General features: G+C 30.4%; 2 protein-coding genes across 4 annotated transcripts; one reads left to right on the forward strand and one right to left on the reverse strand.

Annotated features, from left to right (window-relative positions):
• The first annotated feature begins 830 nt into the window (after window positions 1-830).
• LOC111711157 (uncharacterized) lies at window positions 831-15,876 on the forward strand. Of its 3 annotated transcripts, none has more exons than XM_023485430.1 (8): window positions 831-946; window positions 5,346-5,437; window positions 6,292-6,346; window positions 7,099-7,148; window positions 8,651-8,692; window positions 9,660-9,786; window positions 11,822-11,968; window positions 15,560-15,876. In XM_023485430.1, exons 2-8 carry the CDS (start codon window positions 5,352-5,354, stop codon window positions 15,647-15,649), a joined length of 597 nt encoding a protein of 198 aa, XP_023341198.1. In that variant the 5' UTR covers window positions 831-946; window positions 5,346-5,351; the 3' UTR covers window positions 15,650-15,876. The 3 variants fall into 3 exon arrangements, with proteins under 3 accessions (XP_023341198.1, XP_023341196.1, XP_023341197.1); XM_023485428.1 differs by lacking the exon at window positions 831-946 and adding an exon at window positions 4,246-4,535; XM_023485429.1 differs by lacking the exons at window positions 831-946; window positions 8,651-8,692 and adding an exon at window positions 4,267-4,535.
• On the reverse strand, window positions 12,376-15,544 carry LOC111711159 (uncharacterized). The gene is made up of 7 exons (XM_023485431.1): window positions 15,414-15,544; window positions 15,250-15,361; window positions 15,059-15,122; window positions 14,540-14,603; window positions 13,738-13,809; window positions 12,946-13,050; window positions 12,376-12,640 (listed from the first exon to the last, which is right to left on the reverse strand). Exons 1-7 carry the CDS (start codon window positions 15,486-15,488, stop codon window positions 12,476-12,478), a joined length of 657 nt encoding a protein of 218 aa, XP_023341199.1. The 5' UTR covers window positions 15,489-15,544; the 3' UTR covers window positions 12,376-12,475.
• Window positions 15,877-23,660: the final 7,784 nt, after the last annotated feature.

Below are 23,660 nucleotides of genomic sequence, written 5' to 3' on the forward strand. Positions count from 1 at the left end.
ACAGTTTAGTAGTTTAGTAGTAAGCACAGGTTCATACAATAAACAATACACATTCAACAACATTTTGAGTGTGAACTAGTGAGGCAAGGTGGTGTAAACTGTATACGGAGTGAAAGGTTGAGTATCAGGGTATATCAGGATTTTAGTATATATCTCCAGTGTATGCTCAAGGTTGAAACTAAGCACAGATGTGAATGTGTGGTTTGTGCCCAGGTGTATATAGGACCTGGAGAACCATCTAAACCAACCCTCAATACTCTACAGAGCTCTAACATACATGGATACATTTCATTTAAACCCAATACAGCTGGACATTTAAATAAGCAACAGTGACGTAATATTTAAACATTTTCACGGAAAAATCTCTAGAAGTTTAATACCAGTTGAGGTTTAGACTTGGGGTCCAGTGCGAGAAAAAGGTCAACAACTCGACAAGTGAATAATTTAATGAATAAAGTTTCGTGAAAGGTTAAAAATTACCACTTTTACAGTGTTTCAAAGTGAAATATTGAAAAGCTAAGTGATATTTTAAAGGAACTGTAGTCTGTAGACGCTATTTCTATTGACGCTTTATTTAACAGAGGGACATGCCTGAAATACAATGGTACACTTTAAATTTTTATCTCGAGCAATAGCTTTCCATCTTTGAAAATGTTTAATTCTGTAAATTACGCTGTTTGCCTCTACTCCTGACATTTCCGCAAGTCACTTCTATAGAGAAACCTCAAATGTAAATTAGAATGTCACTTGAAATAACGTCGACAGTCTCTTTAACATTGATTAGATACACTGAACAACATTATCTAATTAGGGGTTAATTACGAGGAAATGAAGTAATTAACTATTTCAGATAATTTGTAAAAAGCATGGTTGGATAGAACACTAAAACTAGTTCAAGACCAAGGAACAAGATCTAACAAAGTTTCGTCAGCAAATTTACTTCAAGGAAAACAATCCAATTTTTATTTTATTTTTTACTAAAAAATAAACACTGTGCTACCTAAACAAGATTAGCAATTTGAATGAGAATCTAAACTCCTGAAAATATAATTTCAATGAGAATCTAAACTCCTGCAAATATAATTTCAATGAGAATCTAAACTCCTGAAAATATAATTTCAATGAGAATCTAAACTCCTGCAAATATAATTTGAATGAGAATCTAAACTCCTGCAAATACGGCAAATTGAATGTTTTATTTTATTCTATCAATGTGATTTATAGGTCTCAAGCCATCAAGCAAAAATCGATGAGAATTTTGTCAATTACATCAAAAAAAGCTAACGACATCTGCAGAAAAGCATTAGTGAGATAGAGCGGTAAAATCAAAGCCGAAGGCGTTACGCCACTTCAGAGTCGACCTTGTCTTAAAAACAGGTTGAATCTAAGTGTGCTATATCGTGTACACTGTACATGTATACTATATTGTACGTACAGTAAACCGGTTGAATTTATGTGCTATATCGTGTACACTGTACATGTATACTATACTGTACGTACAGTAAACCGGTTGAATTTATGTGCTATATCGTGTACACTGTACATGTATACTATACTGTACGTACAGTAAACCACCAATTTACCGAAATAGAATAAATTAAAATCATTGAATTCTCATCCTTTGTAGGTAGCCCTGTACGTTTAGAAATCTACGAAGGAATTAAGAGTCTTTGCCACAAATTCTGATTTTCTAATCCTTATATCTTTGCAACTCAATGACGTAAACTTTGAATATTGCATACTATGAATTCTACTAAATAAAATTGGCTGAGTTTGAAATATCAAAAGTTTACACTATCAAGTTAAAAAATACTGAGATGAAAAAATCTAAGTTTGTTGCAAAGACTCAATTCCTATTCTACACAAATTCTATAAACTTGAATTCAAAACATGTTTTAAAACTAAGTTTAATACAATCAAACAATATGTTAACCTTTAAACCGTAACTAAATGAATTAAGTATTTTTTTTATACAGGGTGAGTCAAAAAAAGTGTGATTTGCGGCGCCTGGTGCAAAATCAAAAGTTTAGAAAAACAAAAATGTGTATATAAATTGTTTCTATCGAAATCTAAAATTTTAAAAAGATTGAATCACAGAATCTTAGAAAATTTGCAAAATTGCAACTGGAAAATTTGCAATTTTCAGTTCTGGTGTAATTTTCAAGGAAAAATTGTTTTTCAATGATGTTAATTTTCAATAATGTAGATGTTTGTATTATTTCTTTAGACTTGTATTTAATGAATTAGTATACGAATATTTAAAATTTCTAACTTTCTTGCGAAAAAATGCAAAACCTATCTTCTGGTAAGATGGTTTATAATGATGACTCATGTTTGGCTAAAACCGGATAGGATAATCTGCATTTGTGGTTCCTCCCTTTCAGTAAGGAGGGGGGGGGGGGCATGCGCATCACCTCCTTCCATTTGCCCCCCCTCCACTCATTACCCACCTTTAATCACTAGATTCGTCTCTCACTCAAACACTGCTTAGATATTATTATTAGCAGGGGTGACAGAACTCGTTGTGGCCTGAAACCCCCCTGAAAACCATAAAACTGGTATAGCTACAATAAGATTCCATTGATTTCTGCTTTTATACGCTTTTATACGCTTTCGGAAATAATATAAAATACATAAAAATCATAAAAAGTAGTTAAGGGAGTGGAACTGACGTATTTTTGTGAACTTTTCCTTTAAAGAGTTACATGCTCGATTCACAACAGTACAATCGTTCACCTTTGTTTTCCGATTTGGAAATTGATCATTGCGGTTATTTATGGTATAATAATTACTTGCGGACAAATTCAGCAGAAACACAGAAAAAGATATATTGAATTGGACATGTAGAAATCTCTTTAAAAGAATAATCACTTTAAAAATGTTGTCAATCCCTTTAAGGCAATAATCTGAGGTTCTGGGAATGAATTATCGGATACCGGTCCTACCGGTAATATTTGTTGCATTGTTAGGACGGAACTAGTTTTTTTTCTCTCACTTTTCTTCAATCTGATATATTCCCATAAAAACTATGATCCTGATTGTAATTGAGATTTTATACGTTGATCTACGTCATCTAAAGAGATTTCTAACAAGAAACCACTAAATATATATTTTTTATTGCCGTCAGCAGGATTTAGGTCTAATAGGACACTCCTTAAAGGGACCGTCTACTTAAATTCAACTGACATTTCATTTAAAGAGGGGGCCGCCCTTTAACTTCTTGTCTCAGCAAAAACGATTCTTGATTAATCAATGATTAATTGATCATTGATCATTGATAATTTTTAATTGTTGTTTTCTATAAAACGACGATATCTTTCCCATCGTTGCTCAGATAAAGTTTGAAAAGGTACCGTTGTAAATCGGACATAACAATATTTTAATGGATGGTAACCTGATGGTCTTCACTCCCTTTAAAGTTGAAAGTAAAAAATGAAGAAAAGAAATAAACTAAAATTTTATCGATCGAGGAAAAGGCGATTTTCCCGAAAAGAGTAAGACAAATTACGATTTAATGTTAAATCTGGCTCAAACTTATAATTTAGAATTGTGCTCCCCGGCATGTTTCATGTTTATTTATAAAATTTATATATATATATATATATAAATATTTTGAATGCATATATAAGTATATAATTTTATATATTCTTAATTCGTGCAGTTTTCTAATTATACATACAAAAATTAACAATTGTAATTGTATCTATAGTTATAAAACCGTATAGTACAGGGTTACCCAGAAAGCATGATAATTCAGAAACGACTGTACGGAATTTTTACTGTCTGTTTCCATATATTCATAATTATCTGCAACTTGAACATGTTTCTCTCTTTGACAAATAATTAAATAAAAGACTTTGAAGGGTTTCAGATTTGTCTCATGGTTTGTGGGTAACCCTGTATAATGGGCGTAAATTGCTTGTATGCACTGCAGTGTATGCTTATATGAAGTTGAGGTGCATAGAGCATTGACCAATGCCTATATTTGATTATGCAATGCATGGGGCCTGTTTAGTGTTTAAGAGGGGTAGGCCCAAGAGGGGGGGAGGGGGAATGAACGGGTAGTTTACAATTTTTGATGTATCAAACAGGACAGTTTACACTGTATTCCATTTAAAATTGCAGATAAAAAAACCTTTTTTGAGGGTTGGAAGCGGGGTATTTTTTGTAAAGGGGGAGTGGAGGAAATTTCCATCCCCTTTTTTAGAATTTTGTTTAAGAAACAGTAAACACTGGAGGAGGGGGACAATTCTGGCTACGTTGTCCTTTGAGTTCATGTCATGCTAATTAATTGGTAAAATTCCCGAAAATTCTTAATTCGCCAGGTTTTCTAGTATCGAACTAAGCACCAATCGATTAGTCAGCATTCACGAGCCAATCCTTAGTCAGTCTTAGCAGTGTCTTGGTTTAAGACGACATTTATTCGTCTCTGTCAAATAATTGAGAAAATGCGAGAACGGAGTAAATCTCCCAGACTCCGTCATGTACATCCTCATGTACCAATACCAGGGCATCATGAACATCCAATCAACCAGGTTAAATTGAACATCAGATAGGTTTGTAGATACCTTGTAAAAAGTATAAACCGGATAGTAAAATACAACGAATGAACTTAATGACGACATTTAACAAATATTTTTTAAAGATAAACCAAATTATTTGACTGAAAAAAAATAAGTTAACAGATGCATGAATTCATGTGTGCAAGCAAAAAGATAGAATGTATTCCGTACAGTCGTCTTCGTTTTCTATTTTTAGGAAATTTTTATAAGGATTTTCAGGAACATTTTAAAACCTGAACATTTTTAGGCATTTTTAAGTTTCAAAAATTGCAAATTACATTTCTCAAAATTCATCCAGATTTAGAATAAAAATAATTTGTTAAGAAATTGTAAATTGCATTTCTTCAGTAAAAAGAATAACAAATACGGATTCTTTTCATAGTTGTATCTTTCTTACCTAAGGTAACTCATACATAAAAATTAAACTACAATGATAACAAGAAAACAATATAATCGGAAGACGACATTTTTAAAGTAATTAAATGTATCTCATGTTGTCAAAAAGCAATTAGCGTTACTAGACACTTATTGAATCACTAATTTAGTGAAATTGGTCTGTTTTACACTATCCAATTGCTGTGTCTCAGGCTCAATCGGATTTTAAAGTTATAATTTAATTTTAAAAGTTGTCTTCATATTTTAGAGTTTTCTGGTTATCATTTTAGTGGAAATTTAAACCAAAGAACTAAAATCTATTATTTCAGTGAAATAAAATCTTCAAAGAAGCTTTAAAAACCATAATTAAAATCAAAGATTCAAACAAAGGATTGTTTGATTGATCAGGCTGGCATGATGTCTGAGATTGGGAGCGTAAAACCTCATACAACAGTAACAGTTAGCACTGATCCTACACAATCCCAATCCTTAGAGATCAGGTATACTTAGTCCACTCCATACACATGATACAGTTAGCACTGATCCTACACAATCCCAATCCTTAGAGATCAGGTGTACTTAGTCCACTCCATACACAGGATACAGTTAGCACTGATCTTACACAATCCTTAGAGATCAGGTATACTTAGTATACTCCATACACAGGATATACAGTAAGCTCTGATCCTACACACTTCTTAGAGATCAGGTATACTTAGTCCACTCCATACACAGGATACAGTTAGAACTGATCCTACACAATCCCAATCCTTAGAGATCAGGTATACTTAGTACACTCCATACACAGGATACAGTAAGCTCTGATCCTACACAATCCCTAGGAATCAGGAATAAAATAAGATCCTTGAAACTAAGACATAGGAAGACGACTTTTATCTTGAAGTTGTGATGAAAAAAAATAGTTTTACCAGTGGAATACTTAAAGTAAATAAAATAGGTCCAATCACTTTGTACACAGTGTACACTGCACAATTGCATGTGTGTTTCATGTTCATTGGACTTAATTAAAAATCATAACTTGAGTCCAACAGCTGTCTTCCGATTCCACAATTTTATGGTTAGCACTGATCCTATACAATAGTTATGGATCAGATACATCAACATTAGACATAAATAAAATGTCCAAACAGCTATTTTTGACTATCTATCTATGTTTTCTTCAATTTTTGATAAAAAAAAAATTTATTTGTACTTTTATATTAAAACATTTATTATAATCTACAAATAACAAAAGTAATTAAATTTTCTTGGATTAGATCTTTTAATTTTCAATTTTTCTGAATACTTACAGAGCGTTGTAAAAGATTATTTAGCTTAAATTGTTATTTTTCAGGTTAAATATAGGATATTTCAAGACTGTTCCTGGGATAATAAAGCTGATAGAATTGGTAATTTTTATTGTATTTTTCTTTATACCAAAAAAAGTGTTTTTTTTACATTTATCTACACTTTTTTGTTTCTTTGTTATAACGTATGAAATCTCGTAAACTTTGATGAATCGTAGAAAATAGTCTTTTCTCTCTCGTTTAAACCAATTCCCTTGTATGTAGAAACCATAAAATTTGTCTCAAATACAAAAACTATAAAATAGAAATTTTATCTTTTATTTTGTTTTCTACGGAATATATTAATATTCTTAAGTATAGTTAAGCCTCCCTGCTGAGTCAGATCTATTCTAATTGTATTTCTATATCGAGATACAGGGTGTCCCAAAAAACATGGGAATTCAGTGACGAATTCGATATCGTCTTTATGAATAATTCTTTGATTTAGTATAGTGATACCTACTGAGAAAGCTGTAATCTGTAAGAATTTCGTCTGCTATGTTTACATTTTGTTTGTTTATGTTTTGACTGCAACCGGTTGTACTTAGTAAAACAAGAAAATTACAGTATACAAACAGAGTAAACTTGTTTATATTCACTGTTCATCTTGCGGAGACATTATAGACACATCTTTTCGGTCTTTTACCCTTTTCATTAAATAAACTCTAGCAGACATAATAATATTATGGCTTTTGAAATTAGGAATAACAATGATAATTCATAACAAAGACGATATCGAATTCGTCACTGAATTCCCATGTTTTTTGGGACACCCTGTATAATTCATTAATACAAAAATAAAATCTTATTTCCAGGCTTTTGGAGTGATATGTATGGCCTGTGCATCTCCTGCTAAGGGCGTTGGGTAAGAGTTTTTTCCATTTTTCATTTTTAAAAATATTCAACTGATATCTAAAATTCAATGTTTGTATTTTGTCCTTTTTTCATCATCTCATCATCCATATTCAAACTATTGAAAATTTGTTTTTTTTAAGAGAAAAGGCAATTAATTTTAAATTTTTATTAAGGAAATTAATATTTTTTAAATATTTTACATTCAAAATTGTTCCTGCTTTTAAACTTTATTATAAACAAGCAATTTTGAAACCAGAATATCTAATTTTAATTATCGTGCAACCTTTGAAGTGAAAATAAACTTCAAAAGTTAAAAAATATGTAATGTAAATAATAAACTATAACTATTAAATTCTCGTCATAAATCCTAATTATCTAATCTTCATAGCTTTTCAACCTAAAGTTGTAGACTTTTAATATTTCAAAAATGAATTATATGAGATTATCAATTATGAAAGTTTAAAATATCAAAATACAATATACATTATTAAATTGAAAAGTTATAGAAATGTGAAAATTAACGTTTTTGGTAAACGTTCAGTTCCTTATCAAACAAAGACTTTAACAAAGATAAATGTAACTAACAAAGACTAACAAAGATAAATGTAGCTAACAAAGATTAACAAAGATAAATGTAGCTAACAAAGATTAACAAAGAAAAATGAAACTAACAAAGACTAACAATGATATATGTAACTAAGAAAGACTTAAAAAAGAGAAACACGATGACTAACAAGACTAACAAAGAATAATACGATGACTTACACAGACTAACAAAAAGGAACGATGAATTACAAAGACTATCAAAGAAGAACAAATACGAACAAAAAAAGAAAAGATAACAAAATCCAACAACTCGGAGCAATGAGTTCAAGCAATGAGTTCAAGCAATGAGTTCAAGCAATGAGTTTAAGCAATGAGTTCAAGCAATGAGTTAAGCAATGAGTTTAAGCAATGAGTTCAAGCAATGAGTTTAAGCAATGAGTTCAAGCAATGAGTTTAAGCAATGAGTTCAAGCAATGAGTTTAAGCAATGAGTTCAAGCAATGAGTTTAAGCAATGAGTTTAAGCAATGAGTTTAAGCAATGAGCTTAAGCAAACGTCGGGAAATTATTTTGTTTCGGAGAATCTTAATTTTATTGCTTTGAAAGCTGCTTAACAAATGCTTGCCATTTTGTTATCTTATACTTTAATCTGATTTGGGAAAATATTAACAATTCAATTTATTAAAAACTATTTTTATCATCATTTCTTGTCTTTAGTGTGTTAACCTTTATACAAGTATTTAAACAACAAGATTTTAAAAATTATAATCTTTATATTTCAAACTAAGTAAAAGTATATTAAAAATGTAATGCATGCAAAACAATTCTAAGCTTCAAACTTTTTAAAGTTTTAAAATTGTTCCGCCAAATAGGAAAAGAAAAATCCATTAAAATATCCTGCTTCTATGCATATATCAAGGCTATAATATACATATCAATACATATCACATATAGAATTTCAATTTCAGTTGGCAGTTTCGTATCGGAGATACCCTTCTAAATACTAATGTGTAAGCGCTTATTCAATCAAACTTTCAACCAAATATATATTTGGATAAAGTAAAATCCAATATTTGATCCAAATATATATTTGGATAAAGTAAAATCCAATATTAGATCCAAATATATATTTGGATAAAGTAAAATCCAATATTAGATCCAAATATATATTTGGATAAAGTAAAATCCTTTATTTGATCCAAATATATATTTGGATAAAGTAAAATCCAATATTAGATCCAAATATATATTTGGATAAAGTAAAATCCAATGTTTAATCCAAATATATATTTGGATAAAGTTAAATCCAATTTTAGATCCAAATATATATTTCGATAAAGTTAAATCCAATATTTGATCTAAATATATATTTGGATAAAGTTAAATCCAAATATATATTTCGATAAAGTTAAATCCAATATTTGATCTAAATATATATTTGGATAAAGTTAAATCCAATATTTGATCCAAATATATATTTGGATAAAGTAAAATCCAATATTAGATCCAAATATGTATTTGGATAAAGTAAAATCCAATATTTGATCCAAATATATATTTGGATAAATAAAAATCCATATATATATTTTATATAACCTCAGCACTGAAACCTGGTGGTGGTAATATGCAATGGATAATCGTAAAAAAACAAAAATGTAAAATAATATTTGTTAGAATAGATCACTTGAAAACAGTATTTATAGCAAGTAAAAAAATCTAGTTGCTCAGATATACAGGCATTGAGAGTTTAATGAACAGGTAGTTGAACTGTTACAGCTGGTTTAACTACTATTTAAACTAAGACAGGTCAACAGGAGTAGTTAAATCAGTAGTTCAACTTTTTCTTTCTATTCATAACTTCCCATTTCTTACAATTTTTTAATAAATTTTCAGTTTTTATTAGTTAGTCTTAGTTATTTAATGTATTAAACAAATTATTAAAATTATTAGATATTAATATATTTTCTTATATTTTAGGTTTACACTGGGAGCAACCTGGGGTCTCGGACACAACCATTGGTTTCTCTTTGTGGTTGTAACATCGTTTATATGTACTCTAATATGGACCTTCTACTACCTTCTACAGATACGGGAGTTCATCAAGGTAAATCATTCAAAGGGACTCAAGCTTTTGTAACATTATAATTTAATTAGACGTGTCTTTATTCAGATCTTTTAAATTTCTAAAAACTATTTACAAATATAGAATTTTTTATTGTATTATAGTGAAATGTTTTTTACTTCGTTTTTAGAGATTTCTCTCTGATTTTTTTTTGCAAAATGGGGGAAATGTAATTATTAGCGCATTTTTCGGATATTTTTTTTCAAAAACTTTGCGTTTGGTCCATGTGGGGTGTCTAAAGTCAGTAACTTTGGGTCTAGAAACTCAATTCTGGACTCTAGAATTTAATTCAGAGGGAAATGTTTTGGAAAAAAATGCGGGGAAATAAGAGTGGGGGCGGGGGGAAGGCATTTTTCTCCTCAAGTTTGATTCCAAAAACTAGATCACAAATCAGTTCTGCATGACAAAAAATCAGAGAGAAATCCCAAGTAATAAAGTCCGAAGGACTTATTGGCCTTTTGGAGGAAAGAAAATGCTGGAAAAGGGGAGGAAATATCACGTGGATTTAACGGTTCTGTCAATATTTCAGAAAGCTGTGACTTTCGATCACAATTTGACCCAGTATACATCATTTTTTAGCCTTTTTCTGAAACATTTTTTTTGTCGGCATATACATGTTGAATGGAAAAGTAAGAATAAAAAACCTGTAAGTTTAAAGATTGTTAAACAATAGACCAAAACACGTTTGATTTCAAATAAAAGAAATCGAATGCTTCTCACTGTGGTAAGCCCGGGGTGAATGGTAAACGGAAATGGGAAATGCATCCTAGAGTCCAGAATTGAGTTTACCCAGTACCCACCCAAAGTTAATGAATTTTGACAACCGACATAAACTTTACACAAAGTTTTTGAAAAAATATCAGAAAAATGAGGTCCTCCCTTCCCACCTTTGTATGGAAATTTGGACATTCCAAGTTATTGTAAATATTGATTTATTGAAAGTATACTCTATTGAAAGCAAAGAAACAGAGTTGTTACCATACATTATAATTTTACACTCCCTAAAACTTTGCAGCCTGACGATGCAAACCTTCGAAATTTCAAACTAAAAACTATATTGTAAAAAATCTCGGTAAAATTTTCTTGAGAAATGTAAAATTCAAGTTCAAGAGATCAAACTTAAATTACTGGAATCTATCAGAATTAAAACATTTTATTTTGGTAAAATTTCTCAGATTTTTGTGAGTCCACTTGATTTATGAATTCCAAAATGCCGAAATGAATAAAACCGAATGAAATGAACGATGCCAACATTAGATATAAAAATATGATTATGCAAATTTCTTTAATCTTCTTGACATGAAATTAATCTAACTTTCTTTCATTTTACAAGAGAAAAGTTTCAATCCAGGCAAAATAGAATTTTCAAAAAAGTCTTCTAAAATATTAAATAGATACTTTGTCATATTTGGAACAATTCTAAAAAAAGATAATCTTCCATTTAAAGAAAAAACGGTTCAAATTTGAAAAGTTTAAGAGGGTTTAAAAATTTCTTATAATTCAACATTAACGTTTAAATTTGTTAGTAGAAAAAACGACAGGGAACAACATGGATAAAACAAAATTGATGAGGAAAAATAGTTGGATAGGAATAGTATTATTCGATACAAGGATAATAAGATTTACAATTTAATCAATCAATTCTCATCACTGAAAACTCCGGTATATTTGAAGTGTCGGCCCGACTTTGAGGTAGCTAGAGTTGTGTACTATAAACAAACAGCCATATTACGGTCAAACGTGACAGTGTGTACTAAAAAAATCATCCACTCCAGGGGAGATTAAGGTTCCACAAATCCCTCCCTATCTAATAATGTAAGGAAAGAAATTTAGTCTTCGCCACACGCTAAAATTTCATAGTTTAATAGTTTAGAATATTTAAGGTTTCCGACTTTGGGTTGCAAAGATATAGGGATTAGAAAACCAGCAAATACTCAATTACTTTATAATTGCATAGGAGAAATACATATTTATCAATCCATCAATTTATAATATAATGTGATAAATGTCTGTTTAGATGAAACTACCGTTTACCTTCCTGTGGGTTGAGTTTGTATTTACCTGCCTGGCCACCATCTTCTATATAATCGCCTTTATCGTCCTGTTGGCTGGGTTTGGATATTGTGCTGGAGTCAGTGACTGTGATGCAAGGATTGCTGGAGGGGTAAGTTTTTAAAGGGATCTTAAATGGTTTTTAAAGTTGTTTTATAGGTTTTGTTGAGGGGTGGGGTATTGAGGGTTAATGGCGAGCTACCCCTTTGTCGGTTGGGGTATTTTTTTAACATTGAGGGAGGGGGGGGGGAGGTTACTTAGAGTACTGGACTCTGGAGAGGTTAGATCAATTCTGAAAAAGTACGTAGGTAACATTGCGTGAAAAAATATTTCTAAAAAACATATTATTGTTTGAACATTTTTTTATCTTCATTTTTCCTGAACGGAAAAGAGTGAAGAAGGTTTCTAATAAAAAAAATATATTTCTCACACTTACTGTAAAATTCAATTCTTCCACATCATAAGGTTTGAATAGAAATATGAAACTTTGTCTTCTCTTTCTTGTTAAAAATCAATGAATTCAAAAACCTAAAATGGAAGTTTTTATTTTTCTCTTTACTGTAAATGAATAACATATTATACATATAGATTTAAAAAAGATACATCTGCTAAGAAAAAATCAGGCAAACCCCATTGGACACTGTCCCATGGGTTTACTATTAGGACTAGGAGTAGGTAAAGGAGGGTTTATATTTATACTAGAGAACTCTTCATCGAGACGGGTCAGCTTGTTCTCCTGTATAGCAGACTTTATTAGATCTATACTCTCCAGTAGATCAGTTACCTAAACATTATAAACTGGTTAAATAAACACATAAAACTCAGATTTTCGTTGCAATACCAATTCACAACTATATATCACTTTATATCTCTTAGGAGTTAAAAAGTTAAGATTCTATGATTCCATTTTTTATATAAATCCGCAGAAACCTCAGTTAAATAATATCAAATAGTAAAAAATAATATCTCACTCAATATTATACAGCAGTATTTTGAATGGAGGGTCTTTAAATTATGTTAACAATCTCTCTCTGAGGAAACAATAACATTTTGATGTAGAGGTTTAATTTAATCATATTTACTACTTACTCTGTTTATTTGAAGAATTTTAACAATAGCACTGAAACCAGCAGAATCCCCTGCAGCTTTTAACTTGTTGGATTGTTGAAAATACCAATCAAACAATTCCTCTTCCTAAACATGCTTATAGTTACTCACATCAAGATCATCCCTATATTTTGGGAACCTGAAGGTGCTTGAAGCATGACTATTCAGCAGTGTGAAATATCGATAGTTTTTGACAAAAAAGTTTAGAAAATTAGAGTTTGAGAAGATGAGTGAATTACGTGAATTTAATTTCAGTTTTAGGAGCAACAAATTAATTACCATTTTAAATCAAAATAAAATAACATTGTCACTTTGTATGAAATTAATTTTTGTCTAAAATTAAACAATTAAAACCTATAACATTAAACTCTAACTTGTACACTAAAAATCTGAATTCGATTATTTGTAAAACTGTAACAATACCGAAACTTTAGAAACTGTTTATAGAGACCTACCTTCTCAACTGCCTGGTTTAAAGACCTACCTTCTCAACTGCCTGGTTTAAAGACCTACCTTCTCAACTGCCTGGTTTATAGACCTACCTTCTCAACTGCCTGGTTTAAAGACCTACCTTCTCAACTCCCTGGTTTATAGACCTACCTTCTCAACTGCCTGGTTTATAGACCTACCTTCTCAACTGCCTGGTTTATAGACCTACCTTCTCAACTGCCTGGTTTATAGACCTACCTTCTCAACTGCCTGGTTTATAGACCTACCTTCTCAACTGTCTGGTTTATAGACCTACCTTCTCAACTGCCTGGTTTATAGACCTACCTTCTCAACTGCCTGGTTTAAAGCATGTAAAAGCAATTCTCCCGCACTGCCTTCTTTCATATCATTCAGATCCTTGAAACATAGTTTTTTATCATTAATTCTTTAACAATTGATTTATTAAAACTCTACTTCTTAAAGTTCGTTCGACAATACTTGGGACTTTACTTTGTTATTTTGATAAAAATAGCAAAAACCGTAAATTCTTTTTGTCTCCATCTATGGCAAAAAATAATTATTAAAAATTAACTCAATTATAAGTTACTTTTTAAACGACCAATACAAATGGATAATAATTATTAGAATTCAACAAAAAAACTATCTACACAACTCTGCAGCTATTCGCTTTTTCATTTGTCTGATGATATTCTCAATTGTGATTTATCGTTTTTCAATATTAAGCTGACATTTTTCATAGAAACAGTCTTCATATAGATTCTATATTTTGCATTTTGATATAATATCTGTAAATGGAACAGAAGTTGTTTTATAGATATATGGACGTCTTAATCTTAAACAAAATTTATGCTTGGGATTGAAAATTGAAAAACGTTTATGACATTTTATTTATAGTTTTTTTTTTAATATCAATCCTTGCAATATAGAACTCTTATATTACAAATATTGTATATTTATAAATCGTGTTTCCATAAGGTATACATGAATTTTTTATCTAAAAATGGAATTTTCATCATCAATTCCAATATGATGAGATAAACCATTCATCATCAAATTTTAAAAATTAATAATCAGTTTAATTTTCATCCCATTGAAATTGCAAAATTTATGTTCCCCAGGATTTTACCTGGGTTTTCATCGGGGTAAGAAATTTTTCCATTGAAACCTCATAGTCACAAGTTCTGAGATATCTGTAATAGAACATTTAGTATTCCACACTTTGCCAATACAGGAGCAATTATACACTAACAGCTGAATTATATATATGGAGGGGGGGGAAATCCGCAGAAACCTCAGNAACGTGTTTCCCTCATAAATCAAAGAAAACAAGAATGGCTTAGAACAATACACTAGCTGTATTTTCAATAATTGGATGAAGCAGTAATTTTTAACTTTCTAGAATATAAACCAAAATCATGTGAAACAGCGATAAAAGTTATAAATATATTGTTTACAATTAAACATCAATCTTAGGCGCCCAAAAATACAATGGCTATCAGAGTTGACGCATGGTCGATAAGTTTTTTTAGAAAAAAGTACCAAAAATATGTTTTCCACTAGACATACATTTTTGTATGCTTATATTCCCAACCAGGGGGGGTGGTAGTAGTTGTAGACTTTAAAGAAAAAAAAATATATATTTAACCTGATCCAACCCTGTGCTCTGTCTGAGTGCTCTACTCCAAGCTGGCGTGTTACATTAGCAAACCCTGCAAAAAGTAGATATTTCATATTTCATAGATTTTTTTCTTAATTCTTTTTAGAAAATACAAACTTTATTATATTTTTATAATTGGCTTAGGTTTTAGACCATGTAAGCTTAAAACATTTGATTACCTGGGAGGTTAGGATTCATTAAGGCTATGCATTGAACAGTTGCAGCTATATACGTGTGGGACATCTCCATCTCTTTTAGAATACAATCATTGATTGTTTCAGGGGAACTGATCTAACATAATAAGATTAGCCAGATATATGTTTTTTTTTGGATTTTTTTTTACCTGATTAGACAAAACTAGACTCTTTGCCCCTGGCGAAGACTTGACAAGTTTTAAGGAAGATAATATTCTGTGCATTTTGGCTTCGTAAAACTAGACTAAATTTGGCGGATTTTCTTCTAAAATATTGACGGATTTCGTACTTTCAGGTGTTCGGTATCTTCAACACTATCGTGTATGGAATAGGAGCATACCTAGTCTACCAAGAGTATCATGCTACACCACGAGAACTACAATAGAAGGGTTTCATTCAATTTAAATACAATATTGTGATCATCCTACATCACGTCACTTCTCTAGGGGCATTCTTCAACGTGCCATAACTTTTTCACTAAACATTAGTTTGATCTCGATGTGAAATTTGCAAAAAAAAAAATTATTTAATTTGTTAACATTTTTCTACCTGTATTCTATTAACCAATTCAAAGCTTGTTTTAATCTGAATAAAATTCTTAACCATGTTTTATGTTTCTAGTTCAATTTCAAGAGAGTCTTAAACGTGAATTTTATAATAAAATAAGAAAGGAAATGCAGGAATATTTGATGGATTTGATATCTGGAGGGTAGATAGAGGTATAGATATAAGTTTTGATGGAAAGATATAGATCCCTGGGTAAATGTGCACTATGTGTTGGATTGGATTATATATCCTTTTCCGATAATAGATAATTCCTAATCTATTATTCTTTTCTGCTTTCTGACAACCCTTTCTTTCCTTTCAATAATATTTTCCCAGGTCCTTCTATTTATTTGCAGAATCTTATTGAAATGCGGGATAAAATAAATTTCCAATTCATTTTATATTTCTCTTTGATTCTATTACAGGTGCCATTGAAACTAAATTCTAGAAAATAAAAATTTTCGGGAGAAAAGAAAACCCATTGATTAAAGAAACTGAGTTTTTTGACACGAGCTCTTATTTCTGCAAAAATACCACAACCTCTAAACAAAACTAGCGAAAACCTGAAAAAATTGCACGCTAACAGTTAGGGACACAATTCTACGCATACACAGTTAGGGACACGATTGTAGGCTAAACAGTTAGGGACACGATTGTAGGCTAAGCAGTTAGGGACACAATTGTACGCTAAACAGTTAGGGACACAATTTCATATTCTCCTTATACGACTTACTTTCATTTCCCCTTTCATTTTCCTTCTCTTCTTTCTAATCTCTTCTTTTCCCTTTATATTTTACTCTTTCCTCATTCCACACTTTCACTTCTCTATTATTTCTCTCGCTTTCTTCTTCCTTTTTCTTTTTCTGTTTTACTCTCTACTTTATTTGTTTATTTATTCTATTCATGTATTTATTTACATAACCAAAACAATTGAATGCAATGCAGTACGGTTTATGTCTGTCTATTCTCCTATTCATTTTCCTATTACAAATCTTTCATATCGCTCTTGAATGTCCTTGGCTTGTTGTGGTTGGGTGTCTTGGTATGCATGTATTGCTATATCAATTTTGAAGAGAAAAAATGGTCGCATTAATATATGTTTCGTTACAACCCGAATACAGGATCAGTACATGAATATTTAAAAATATGTCTGCACTGCATAAACTGATTTTAGGGCTTGGTCCAGATTAGAGACGAGATGATACTCTATCAAATTGAAAGGGTTATAACCATTAGGTTGCAAAGATATAGGCATTAGAAAATCAGATTTTGTGGGAAAAAATCAGTTTCTTTTAAGTTTATTATTTCTTTGAACATTCAGAAAAAAAATTTAAACAGTAGCCTTAAAAAAAACAACGAAATAATTGATGTCGTATTTTTCTTTTCGTTACTAAGTATTTTTAACGCTTTTGTAATTTATTTTTAAAATATTCCTTTCTTAGACATATATATTTTTTACTAATCAATAGTAGTAGATTTACAAATGAATACAGCAAACTATTTAAAGGATCAAAGACGATTATAAAGGATAAAAACATCTTCAACATCTTCAACATCTTCATCATCTTCAACATCTTCAACATCTTCAACATCTTCAACATCTTCAACATCTTCAACATCTTCAACATCTTCAAAATATTCAACACTATTTTCTGAGGATTTTGATTAAAATACGAATGCAAATATGTCGATAAGACAGGATGTACTTCGTTATAGTTTTACGTAAGTGTTTAAATTTAAGTGACATCAAAAACGTAGTTCCAATCCTAGAATTCTTTTGAATTCCTTCTCTTGGATTATAATTAGTAATTAAGTTGAATGCTGAATACTAAAACTTTGCAAAATTAAAATTCAAGATCTAGAAAATGAAATTGCATTTTTTAGATTACAATTTATATTAATTAAGCTGTATACAAATTATTTTTTCATATTTGTGAGGTTATCAAAGATGATTCATTTTATATTTATGACAATTTCTACATTAATAAATGTGTGAAAATGAGATATATCTATACATTCTACATATTTCTATAAACATAAGATTACTTGTCACAAAATCCGTTTTTACCATATCTTTATCTTTGCAACCTTTGTGTTCCTGTTATATTTCAAACAATGAATTCTGTACGCAGCACGGTTTAGTCAAAGTTTCAAATATCAAACAATAAATAATAAAGCTAAAAGCATGTGAGTTACTGATCCAAAATAAACAAAAGTATAATCAAGATAGTGAAGTAAAATGATAATTATTGATTCTGCAGTTTTGATGATTTTTTTTTTGAAACAAACGAACAAAAAAACACCGCCCGGCTTGTCGATTTAAAAATTTTAAAAAAGTTTTTAACGATTTTTCACCAAACATTTTGTGAATTATCAAAAAAAATGTTGAATATTTTTTTGTTAAATTATTAATGTATATATTCAGTTATTATTTCACAACCCTGAAACATTGCTCTTTTTTACTTATTCGAGGTATATATTCGAGGTCGAAAAAAATCAAATTTCTGTTATGCTTTGAAGTAACATTGGCAAAAGTATGCATTTAATAGATCTAAAGATATTAAATTTGATCAAAAAGTTGAAGAGAAAACTTCAAAATCTTGAAGGGTTTCAATCAACTTTGGGAAACAATTTTCAATTTCTAGAAATTCCAAGCAATATCTCATTTAGATCGAGTTGGAATTTAGAAACAAAGTTTTTATTAAGAATTAATATTGGATTTCTAAAACAAGAGAATTAATAAATAACTTTTATTTAAATTCTCATTTTAGTTATTTTGTATGATTATGTTAAATTCCAACACTGGAATGTGTGACTATTAGTACAATATAAATTAATCAAAACTACAATCAGATAAAAAATGTTTTGACTTTCTTTGTGATATTGGCATACATTTTTTTGTCAATGGCACTCGTTTAAAAAAAGCATGAATAAGCCGAGCTAATTAGAAAGGCGGCCGGGTAAATTTTGAATGGATATTATCTCATCTGAATCATCTTAGCAGAAATTTATATTCTTTTCGAAAAGTTTTTAATTTATATAATTTTTCATTTATATAAGAACATTTAAAATCTTTAAGTCAATCAAACTTAGAATTTGGGCAGCTTTTGCTTTTAATCCAAAAATAATTGAGCCTTTGCCACAGACTATTATTTTCTATTCCCTATATCTTAATAACCTGATGCATGGTGTAAATCTTTAATATTTCATACTCAGATTATTGAATTCGTAGTTTAAAATATATAAGGTCTGTGACATTGAGTTGCAAAGATATAGGGATAAGAAAATAAGAGTTTGTGACAAAGTCTCAATTCCCTTTTTTCCATTGACATGTAAACCTATTAAAAATATATATTTAAAATTAAAAAAAGAAAAATTAAGGATGACAAACTATGAATGATGATTATTTTTATTCATATAATTTACAAGTCGAATAAAGGTAAATTCCATGTCAGCATTAAATATTCAATATTTTTTATCTTTAAAACATGTTTTCAACTTTATACATAATCATTGAAAACCACGCACCTCTGCCCCTTTAGTAAAAGTAAATTCAACCTATAGGAAGCATAAAGTCTGACCGCGTCAACCTTGTTGCACCGGCTAGTCCTGTCCATAGAGCTAGGTACAGTACAAACTGGGACTGGAAAGGTTGACCCGGCTCGGAAATTCAAATGTACTACGGCTGCCCGTGAGACTGTTATATAACACAAAGGTAAGGTTTGTTTTTTACTTATTTACGATCAATTAATTGATTTAGGCTAATTAAGACAAATACATGCATCTGCAGCTTAATTAAATAAGGCGTGTCCATATATACACTCAGGAAAGAATTATTTTGATATTGTTTAAAAAAAACTATATATATTATATATATATTTGAAAAAATATGTATTGGTTTTTCGTTTTCACTTGTTTGAGCCCACGCCACGGATCAACCGTTCAGTCACATTTTTTTGTGGTTTATGGTCAGTAAAGGTATACAAATTTCTGTTTAAAAATTCTACTAATGTTCTTTTTAAAATTTACCATTAATATGTACTATGTAAAAAAAAAAATTGAACCAACCATGAAAAGAAAAATGCTTGGATAAGGGTGCGAAGCATCCCAGTAAATTTGAATTAAAAAAAGGTTGTTTACTAATATATACTTATCAGTTTCGTCCTGTGGTTTAACACTGATATCCCTTTATTTCTAAATGAATATAAGTAACAAAATCGCAGTTCCGAAAAACTTTTGTTTTGTTTCATGAAAGAGAAAATTGATTTTAAGAATGATTAAATTAACCACTTCAAGATCTTCAAGTTCACTGTTTCAATTTAATCAATTTAATTAAATTTATTTTAGATTTAGTAAATACTTCTCCAAATAGATTACAACTTTGATAAAGTAATCACAAAAGTCAGATTATAAAGAAAATAGATATGCATGAGCTCTAGAAATGGACCCCCCCCCCATATCTTAGATAATAAGTTTTTGGTAAACTGACGGCTCTTTGTTTAAAACCCATATAAGCCATTATTTTGCATTAAGAAACACAGTTTTTTAGATGTTTCGAAATGTGCATCATGGCGCCATGATTACCGTCCTACGCTGATTTAACAGTTTGGTCCTTTTCCACACTGTCAAATCTATGCGACATCATGACCTACCTCTTTGTGTCTTCGTATCCCTGACCTACCTCTTTGTGACCTCGTATCTCTGACCTACCTCTTTGTGTCTTCGTATCCCTGACCTACCTCTTTGTGACCTCGTATCTCTGACCTACCTCTTTGTGTCTTCGTATCCCTGACCTACCTCTTTGTGACCTCGTATCTCTGACCTACCTCTTTGTGTCTTCGTATCCCTGACCTACCTCTTTGTGACCTCGTATCTCTGACCTACCTCTTTGTGTCTTCGCTGACCTACCTCTTTGTGACCTCGTATCTCTGACCTACCTCTTTGTGACCTCGTATCTCCTCGGTTTTTATTTTTAAGTATGAGAAAAGTTACGTGAAATTTACTTTAGTTTGGCGTGCCCAGCAAGCTGTGATTTTTGATCCCAATCCATCCCGAGTCTCGGTATTTTCAAAATTCTTCGATCTCAGACCAAAAAAGGATTTTTTTTAAAAACTCTTCCACTAGCATTTCGACTGAAATTCTGTTGTTTTTTTACTCTTTTTTGATTATATGATTTTTTACGATTTGAGCATTTCCTGAATTCAGTTGTTAATTCGGATTTTTTAAATATCTAAACAAACGTTGTTTTGGAAAAATTCTCTATGCTTGCGTTGCTTATGTTAAATCCTTTAAAGTTTAAATTTCAGGTGATCTACACCTTGATGAGGGGAATGCCCCTAAGAATAATGCTACCGTTTAAACCTCCTTTAAAACTTTACATTTTCATATTTTCCAGGAATGTTTGAAAATCTAGCGCCAGTGAAATGTTACTTTTAAAAAACAAAATAAAAATATTATGAATTATTATAACTAGATACGAATGCGTCGAAAAATAATTGATGACTATTGTTTGTAATATCTGAATGATTTGTTTGGAATTAAATTGATAAATTTGCTATCCGAGTTGAATGTTGCATCTTTCTCAGTTTGTATGGACTCTGCGTTCTTCTGTATGAGACGTTTTTAACAATTTTCTCCTTAAAGACACAACAGAGAGAAGTAAGATTAGTAGCGATTAAAAGCGCCTATTTTTCGCCGTAAGCCTACACCCCCTTTCAATTTTCGCGAACACTCCCTTTAAAAAATTATAAGTTAATTACTTTTACGGTAAAAATGTAAAAAAGCAAAACTAAAAATATGAATATAAAACAACAAAAAAATCGTATTTTTGTTTGTTACTGCTCTTTTGAAACTTCCTTGCAATAAGAAGTTCATCCTTCACTTCGAATGATATATCTTCCTAAAATGGGAAGAAAAAGTCCTTTAAAAAAGGCGGTAGAACGGAACAAACTGATCCCCTGTCCGGGTTCTTCCTCTGTAATGTTCTCGATCAACTATTTATGTTCAATAGTGCGTTCACACTGATTTAATAGTTCGTTTCTTGTTACAGGAAGCCTTCACTTTCTCATCCCAATTTGACCAATTAAACGTAAATTTTTCGTTTTTTCTCTTTTAAAATTTTTTTGAGCGAATGTGTTTTGAGTAAAAAGTAGAAAACAAATCTATAAGTTTAAGGTTGGCTGAACATTGAACGCATCTTGCCAGATGGTTCGTCCAGGGTGTGTTCTCACTTTGTGCCCTGTACATTGAAGTGTCCACAAATGATTACTAATTTTAAAAAAATGCCACAGTTACTTTTTCCTTTTTGAGTAATTCCTGAAAATTTCAGGTCGACACTCGACAGCTCTTAAATTCTATAAAATAATCATCTCCAAATATCTAAAACCTGCAAAAGAAAATTTAAAAAAAAATTTACTGAATTTTTTCGTTTTCAATCAGGGAATCATATCTGCTGATATAATAAAAAATAATTTTAAAAAATCCGCTAAAATTGCTCGTTTATTAGAAAAGTACTTTTTTTGCAGGTTTATTGAACTTAACTCAGGCAATGTTTGAAATGACACATGAAATGATAAGTCGCAGGGCTTTTTTAAATTTTAGCAGCGACTGTTTTCTAAAATTTTAGAGATATTGAGTTAAAAATTTAGAACAGTTCTCACAATACACAACAGACAACAGGAAGTAGATAGTGCCTGCCGTCCAGGTCCTCTTTTCTATGCCTTATTCTTCATCGATATAAATATATATCTTGAATACAACAAAAGGAAAATTGAAGCTTAAGCCAAATCTATGTCAACTCATGCAACATTAACCTCAGGTTTACAATACAAATATACTCATAGCAACATAGCTTTATAAAAATACCAATAATACTCATAGCAACATAGCTTTATACATATACAAATATACTCATAGCAACATAGCTTTATATTATATACCAATATACTCATATACTCATAGCAACATAGCTTTATATATATACCAATATGCTCATAGCAACATAGCTTTATATATATATACTAAAATACTCATAGCAACATAGCTTTATATATATATACCAATATACTCATAGCAACATAGCTTTATATTTATACCAATATACTTATAGCAACATAGCTTTATATATAAATACCAATATACTCATAGCTTTATATATATATATATACCAATATACTCTAGTAACATAGCTTTATATATATATATATATATACCAATATACTCATAGCAACATAGCTTTATATATAAATACCAAGATGCTCATAGCAACATAGCTTTATATATATATATACCAATATACTCATAGCAACATAGCTTTATATATATATACTAGAAATTCAAGGCGCTTCGCGCCCTTCTTTCTAGCCTTAGAGGGCGTAAAGGTATACAAATTTCTGTTTAAAAATTCTACTAATGTTCTTTTTAAAATTTACCATTAATATGTACTATGTAAAAAAAAAAATTGAACCAACCATGAAAAGAAAAATGCTTGGATAAGGGTGCGAAGCATCCCAGTAAATTTGAATTAAAAAAAGGTTGTTTACTAATATATACTTATCAGTTTCGTCCTGTGGTTTAACACTGATATCCCTTTATTTCTAAATGAATATAAGTAACAAAATCGCAGTTCCGAAAAACTTTTGTTTTGTTTCATGAAAGAGAAAATTGATTTTAAGAATGATTAAATTAACCACTTCAAGATCTTCAAGTTCACTGTTTCAATTTAATCAATTTAATTAAATTTATTTTAGATTTAGTAAATACTTCTCCAAATAGATTACAACTTTGATAAAGTAATCACAAAAGTCAGATTATAAAGAAAATAGATATGCATGAGCTCTAGAAATGGACCC

This window comes from Eurytemora carolleeae, unplaced genomic scaffold, assembly GCF_000591075.1.
Source record: "Eurytemora carolleeae unplaced genomic scaffold, Eaff_2.0 scaffold239, whole genome shotgun sequence".
Classification (NCBI taxonomy): Eukaryota; Metazoa; Arthropoda; class Copepoda; order Calanoida; family Temoridae; genus Eurytemora; species Eurytemora carolleeae.

Bases quoted from the DNA above. Each gene is read 5' to 3' on its own strand.
- LOC111711159 (XM_023485431.1), bottom strand. From the start codon at position 15,488: ATGCACAGAATATTATCTTCCTTAAAACTTGTCAAGTCTTCGCCAGGG. The intron at 15,362-15,413 runs GTAAAAAAAAAT...TTATTATGTTAG, and splicing joins GTCTAGTTTTGTCTAATCAG to ATCAGTTCCCCTGAAACAAT. The intron at 13,051-13,737 runs GTAGGTCTATAA...AAGCATGTTTAG, and splicing joins TAAACCAGGCAGTTGAGAAG to GAAGAGGAATTGTTTGATTG.
- LOC111711157 (XM_023485428.1), top strand. From the start codon at position 4,449: ATGCGAGAACGGAGTAAATCTCCCAGACTCCGTCATGTACATCCTCAT. The intron at 6,347-7,098 runs GTAATTTTTATT...TCTTATTTCCAG, and splicing joins TAATAAAGCTGATAGAATTG to GCTTTTGGAGTGATATGTAT. The intron at 11,969-15,559 runs GTAAGTTTTTAA...TCGTACTTTCAG, and splicing joins ATGCAAGGATTGCTGGAGGG to GTGTTCGGTATCTTCAACAC.